Below are 6,000 nucleotides of genomic sequence, written 5' to 3'. Positions count from 1 at the left end.
AGGCCCACAGTCACTCCACATATATTTGCTCAAAGACTGTTTTGTCATTACCACTCCCATAAACATCAAATCTACAAACATGGGTAAAGTCTTTAAAAATTACTCCACGGATACTTGGCCTTTCTTTTTTCCTATAAAATTTTACCCTTGAACGTAATACAGCCTGGTGTGTATTTGATGCTTATAGGTTAATGGGACCTCACTGGTTCCTTCAGATTGAATGAAACTCAAGCGTTGTCTTCTCTATTACTACTGTATATGAACAAATGAAAGAATAAAGTTGACTCCAACAAGAACAGCCTCATCTGTACCTCCAGAGATGACTGGAACACAGGGATTGAAGAAAATGCTTGTTTCCACTGCATTTATTACTAATATAAAAAAATGTTAAAAAGAAAAAAAATTCATTCTTTCTCCAACGGCTCTCATCCTTCCCTCTTGCCCACACAACTCCTGACCCATTTCCTCAGGGCCAGTTCAAAACTGAGCCTGTTCACTGCCGTTTTCACAGAAAACAACCAGTGCCAGGGATGCAGGGAAGAAGGTTAGACGAGGGCGACAGTACTGTCCAGGTTCCACCCAAAGGTAGGCCGGGTGGAGATTCACAGAATTCAGACGAAAGGGCTGGTGGCCTCACAATGACATAGTCTAACTAAAGTGGGCTGGAGAGGAGACAGGGTTGCCCATCAGAGGCTTTAGAGGACATCTCATGGGCTTGTGTCAAACCCAGAAAAACCGACACCAGGATAGGGAGACCAGGGAGGCAGTCTTGCAGAAAGGTTCACAATTCTCCCACGTTGGGAGGCGTGGAAAGTCTAGAGGGCACCGAGTCTCACTTGTTTTGGCAGAAAAACTTACTCTAGTGTTGGGAAGTCACAAAGATGCCACAGACACTGAGAGAGGCTACGTACGAGGGGATGCACAGTTTCACAAAGCACAGTGATCACAGACCAGAGCGGTGGGGATCATGCTACTGATGCAGAAACTACAAAATCCAAAAGCAGGGAGAGTGGCCTTTCAGGAAGTAACTCTGCACCAGTCATCCATACTCAACCCCAGGTCAACCTGGTGAGTTTCACAGAGCAACTGGCAACTTTTGGGGTAAGGGTTGTCACATAAAAAGGACTTAAGCAGCTAGATGGGAATGGTAGGAAATTGCTCCAGAGCTCTCAGGAATCGAGGGCAGTACTGGGGGCTGGGTGGGCAGATGCACAAGAAACAGCACCAAAGAGGTTTCCTGTTCAGCAGTCAGTTGGTGAGGGGGAAGAGGATCCAGGAGGCAGTTGAAGGGAGCAAAGATGGGGTCCTGAAGGCGAGTCTCTGGAGGCTGGATCACACACTGGGCACCAGTGATGAAACACAACTCTGAACCCCAAACGGGAAGGTGACAGATGGGGGTGGGTGTCACTGACTGAGGGTGGTGGGTGGAACAGCCTCACAGTAGCCATCACAGGGCCACAGGGAAATATATGGCCGCTAGGTCACAGAGGGCTCCTTCCAGCCTGGATGGGAAGGCACAGTCTCACAGAGGAGGTCCATTGACGCCTGGGTGGTAGAAGGCACAGAGGTCCTCATATCGACAGTGGCCCTTTTTGGCAAAGTGTCGGCAGACAGGGCGGTTGGATTTGTCTGTGAACAAGTAAAAATTGGGCAGTTTAAAATATAAGAAAGAAAACAAGATATAACAAAAACTAGAAATAGAGAGGGCAGTCAGATTTCCTACTCCCTACCATTTCCAGGTATTTATTTGGTAGTGGTAGTGATAACGGTAGTCATTCTCTGGCAGAAAAACACATTCAGGGCTACTTCTACTTCAAAAGGACAAAGGATAGCCCAAAAGAGAAGAGTCACAGGAATTTAAAAAAAAAAAAAAAAAAAAAAAAAAAGGACCTCACCTTCCATAACTTGGGGGCCATCCTTGGGTGGGCAGGCATTTTTGATAAGAGACCAACTTTTGAGCCTTCGAGGATTTCTCTGCTCTTTGTGAAAGCCTCCCCTGGAAGGACCCCCATGGCCTGGTCCAGGAAAAGGAGGTTCAGTATTGGCCCCCCACCAACCACGACCATATGGGCCACATCTGGGGCCTACGCCCCCCCGAATTGGGCCTCTGCCCCGGGGAGGAGGTGGGAGACTCAGCAGTGGTGGAATCATTGGTCCCCTTGAGCCTGGAGGACCTCTGTGAAGAGCTGGAGAGAAAAAGAAAGACAGACACGGAAAGGTGATCAGTGGCCACCTTAATCCTGAGAAAAAAGCCCTGTGTTTTTGTTCTTTTACTTTTTATTGAAGTACAATATACATAGAGAAAAATACGCCAATTTTAAAAGCACAACTCAATTACCATCAAAGTAAACACACCTGTGTTTTTACCACCCAGGTGAAGGGATAGAGCCTTCTTAGCACTCAGAAGTCCTCCCCCCATTTGTGCCCCTCCTCCCCCACTATTCCACCCTCCTCCCCAAAGGGAACCACTATCCTGACTTCTAGCACCATAGGTTAGTTTTTGCCTGTTTTTGAACTTCGCATAAATGGAATCATACAGTCTGCATTCTTTTCTGTCTGGCTCCTTTCGCTCAACATCGTGTTTGTGAGATTCATCCAAGTTGCCTGTAGCAGGAGTTCGTTCATTTTCATTGCAGTGTAGTATCCCATTGCATGCACACACAACAACTTATTTATCCATTCTACTGATGGTGGACATGTGGGTGGATTCCAGTTTGGGGCTATAACGAAAAATGCTGCTATGAACATTTTTATACATGTCTTTGTTACACATATGTATGCATTTCTGTTGAGGATAAACGTAGTATAGGTATTGTTGGGTCCTAGGGTATATGTATGGTAAAATTTAATGAAGTCAAACTTTCTTTTTCAAAGTGGCTGTACCAATTTAAACTCCCACTGGCCATTGTTCCATAGCCTTGACAACACTTAGTAATATAAATTTTTTTCATTTTTGCCATTCTGGGGAGTTTTTGTTTGTTTTTTGTTTTTAAATTGCGGTAGAACACATAACATAAAATTTGCTGTCTTTTTTTTTTTAAAGCAAACTCCATGCCCAACATGGGGCTCGATCTCACAACTCTGAGATCAAGAGTCGCATGCTCTACTGAATGAGCCAGCCAGGCACGTAAAATTTGCCATCTAAATATTTTTAAGTGCATGTTTCAGTAGTGTTCAGTAAATCCTCACTGTTGTGAAACAGATCTTTAACAACTCTCCTTTCCTCCACTCAGCTCCTGGCAACCACCATTCTACTTTGCTTCTATGAATCTGACTACTTCTGATACCTCAAATAAGTAGAATCATACATTTGTCTTTTTCTGACTGGCTCGTTTCATTTAGCAAGATGGCCTCAAGGTTCATCCATGCTATATATATAACACACAAGGATTCTCTTCCTTTTTGGGGATGAATAATATTCCATTGTATGAATATACCATATTTTGTATATCCATTCATCTCTCAATGGACACTTCGGTTGCTTCTGGCTCTTGGCTATTGTAAATAGTGCTGCAAGAATAGGAGTGTGCAAATATTTCTTCAAGATCCTGCTTTCCATTCTTTTGGATATGTACCCAGAAGTGGGACTGTTGTATCACATGGTAGCTCTATTTCTAATTTTTTTGAGGAAACGCCATAGTGTTTTCCATAGAATTGCATCATTTTACTATCTCAGCAACAGTGCACAAGGGTCTCAACTTCAAAGTGGTGTGTTTTTATCTTGCAGTTACTTGACAACTAATGATACTGAGTTCTTGTTCACATGTTCTTGGTCACTTAGATCTCAGTTTTTGAGAAACAGCTGCTCTGGTCCTTTGCCCACTTTTCTAACAGGTTGTCTAGAAGAGTTCTGTATATATTCTAGATAGGAGCTCTTTATTCGTTATACTTATTGCAAATATCTTCTACTCTCTAGCTTCCTATTAATTTCTTAATGGTGTTATTTGGTTGATAAAAGTTTAATGTAGTTCAGTTTATCAATCTTTCCTTTATGGTTAGTGTGTATGTGCTTCTTGTCTGTTTAAGAACTCGTATCTCCTCTAAGACTATGAAATGTATTTATTTTCTTTACCTTTAACACTCAGATCTACAGTTCACGTGGAATTGATGTTTACACATGAATAGTTCAGATTTCATCCCCCCCACCCGTGAATATCCAATTGATCCAGCATGATCTACTGCAACAACCACTATTTCAGCTCCATCTTCATCACAAATGAAGTGTCTACATATGTGCAGGCCTGTTACTAGTCTCTTTGTACTGAGATACTGATTTATGACAATACCACATCATAGTAACCATACTTTTACAGTAATAAGTCCTCCTATTTCAAGACTGTCTTTGCAATCTCTCAGCCTGATCCTTTGCATTTCCACGTAATAACACAGAAGGCTTATTTCCATTATAGGGATTGTAACTGGGAATGCATTGAATCTGTAGATCAATTTGGGAAGAAGTGACATTTTTACATCATTGAACTTTCCAATCTGTGAATATACAACATTTTTCCATTAATTTACATAAAGAATCCCTGATGTTTTGGTTTTGAGTCCTTCCTGGGTTGTAGTCCCTCCCCTGCTCCCTTCTCCAGGACCTAATCAAAGGATCAGAGCCCCCTTGTCCTCACCTGACTTGGGGTCACCAGGCTTTCCATTGGCCATGGGGGGAGGGCCCAGAAGGCTGGGTGGTCCTAAGAGTAGACACGAAAATATAGTCACCAGAATGGACTAAAGTACTGATGATCCTGTTATGGTTTTCTGCTACTCATCTTTTAATCCAATCAGTACAGCCAGATATAGTCTCAGCAGTGTTACAAGTTGTTAGCCCATCTATCTGCCCTTTCCTCTGCCCAGCGTTCTCAGAGTTTGCAAAAAAAAAAAAAAAAGTAGAGACTCAGTCAAAGAGAGCACACAATGCGGAAAGGATACTTACAGCTTTCTCTTTCCCTCACATAGTTGCTATCCAAAACATCCCAGGTGATTCCAGAGGTAATCCAATTCCTCTCCCTAACTATTGGCCAATCAGAGCGATCCCTTCACACCTCCCGCCCCAGAGTAGTTTAGAGAAGGCAGCATTTCCACTTTCTCTGTGCAAGTCTGGTCACAAGTTGTTATTCTAGACATCGCAATCTGCAACCTCTCCAGGCCCCCCCCCCCCTTGCCTTCTGCGGCTGCGCACACGAGCTCTTTATCCTTTTCTCCCTTGTCTTCTTCAGAAAGGTTAGGGGCCGGATGGAAGTTGAGGAGTCAAGGAAGAGAACTCGCTCAGGACTCCACATCGGACAGCCTCCTATCCCCGCCCCAGCGCTTGCGCCCTTCCTCCTTCCGTTAGAGCCCCCTCCCCCGCGCCTTTTCAGACCCCATCCCCTTGCCTTGACCAGCTGACAGGCATGTGCACACCCCTCCCGGGCTCCTCACCTATGGGACTCCCATCCTCCTCGTCTCCAGTCTCTTCCCGCTCTGGCAGCGGGGGCTGCTGCAGTGGCGGCTGCTGCTGCTGACTCTGCTTCTTTCGTTTCGGCATCGTGGTTGCGGCAATGGCTGCAGCGGGATTTGGAGGGCAGTGAGGAAGGGGCACGCTGGGATTCTGTTTCCGCTTCCGTTGGGTGGACTGAGAAGCTGAGGCTCCTGCCCCTTCATTTCCGGAAGGCTCCGGGGAGCCTTTGTGGGGCTCGGTCTCTGCCAGACGATAATGGCAGGCTCAAGCCTTCTTTTTGTTGCGTTCCTATAAATGCTTAAAGAAAATTCCTCTCTTCTCTCCTCAATGAAAAGACCCCACAACCGGCTCCTCACAATGTGCCATAGAGTCGATAGGCTGTCGGGCCAGGAGGCCTGAGGCCACTGTCGCACCTTTAAGTCGCCACATCCGGTCCCGGGTTACCATGGTAACAGCTGCAGACACAACTTCGTGCCCTCTGACCTCTCTTCAAAAGTCCTTGTCCCGCCTGGGTTTCCCTCCTCGCCCGCGCTTGCCCGTATGATCTGTGCCCCTATCATCGT

The 6,000-nt window shown here is 45.3% G+C and overlaps 1 protein-coding gene across 4 annotated transcripts; it reads right to left on the bottom strand.

Annotated features, from left to right (window-relative positions):
* Positions 1-337: 337 nt before the first annotated feature.
* PRR3 (proline rich 3) lies at positions 338-5,752 on the bottom strand. Of its 4 annotated transcripts, none has more exons than XM_006931516.5 (5): positions 5,419-5,752; positions 4,629-4,691; positions 2,538-2,720; positions 1,896-2,186; positions 338-1,629 (listed from the first exon to the last, which is right to left on the bottom strand). In XM_006931516.5, exons 1-5 carry the CDS (start codon positions 5,522-5,524, stop codon positions 1,523-1,525), a joined length of 750 nt encoding a protein of 249 aa, XP_006931578.2. In that variant the 5' UTR covers positions 5,525-5,752; the 3' UTR covers positions 338-1,522. The 4 variants fall into 4 exon arrangements, with proteins under 4 accessions (XP_006931578.2, XP_019685728.1, XP_011280432.1 ...); XM_019830169.3 differs by lacking the exon at positions 5,419-5,752 and adding an exon at positions 4,934-5,285; XM_011282130.4 differs by lacking the exon at positions 2,538-2,720.
* Positions 5,753-6,000: the final 248 nt, after the last annotated feature.

Source organism: Felis catus, chromosome B2 (genome assembly GCF_018350175.1).
Source record: "Felis catus isolate Fca126 chromosome B2, F.catus_Fca126_mat1.0, whole genome shotgun sequence".
Taxonomy (NCBI): domain Eukaryota; kingdom Metazoa; phylum Chordata; class Mammalia; order Carnivora; family Felidae; genus Felis; species Felis catus.
The sequence above is the reverse complement of the archived record's forward strand: the minus strand, read 5'-3'. Positions and strand labels throughout refer to the sequence as shown.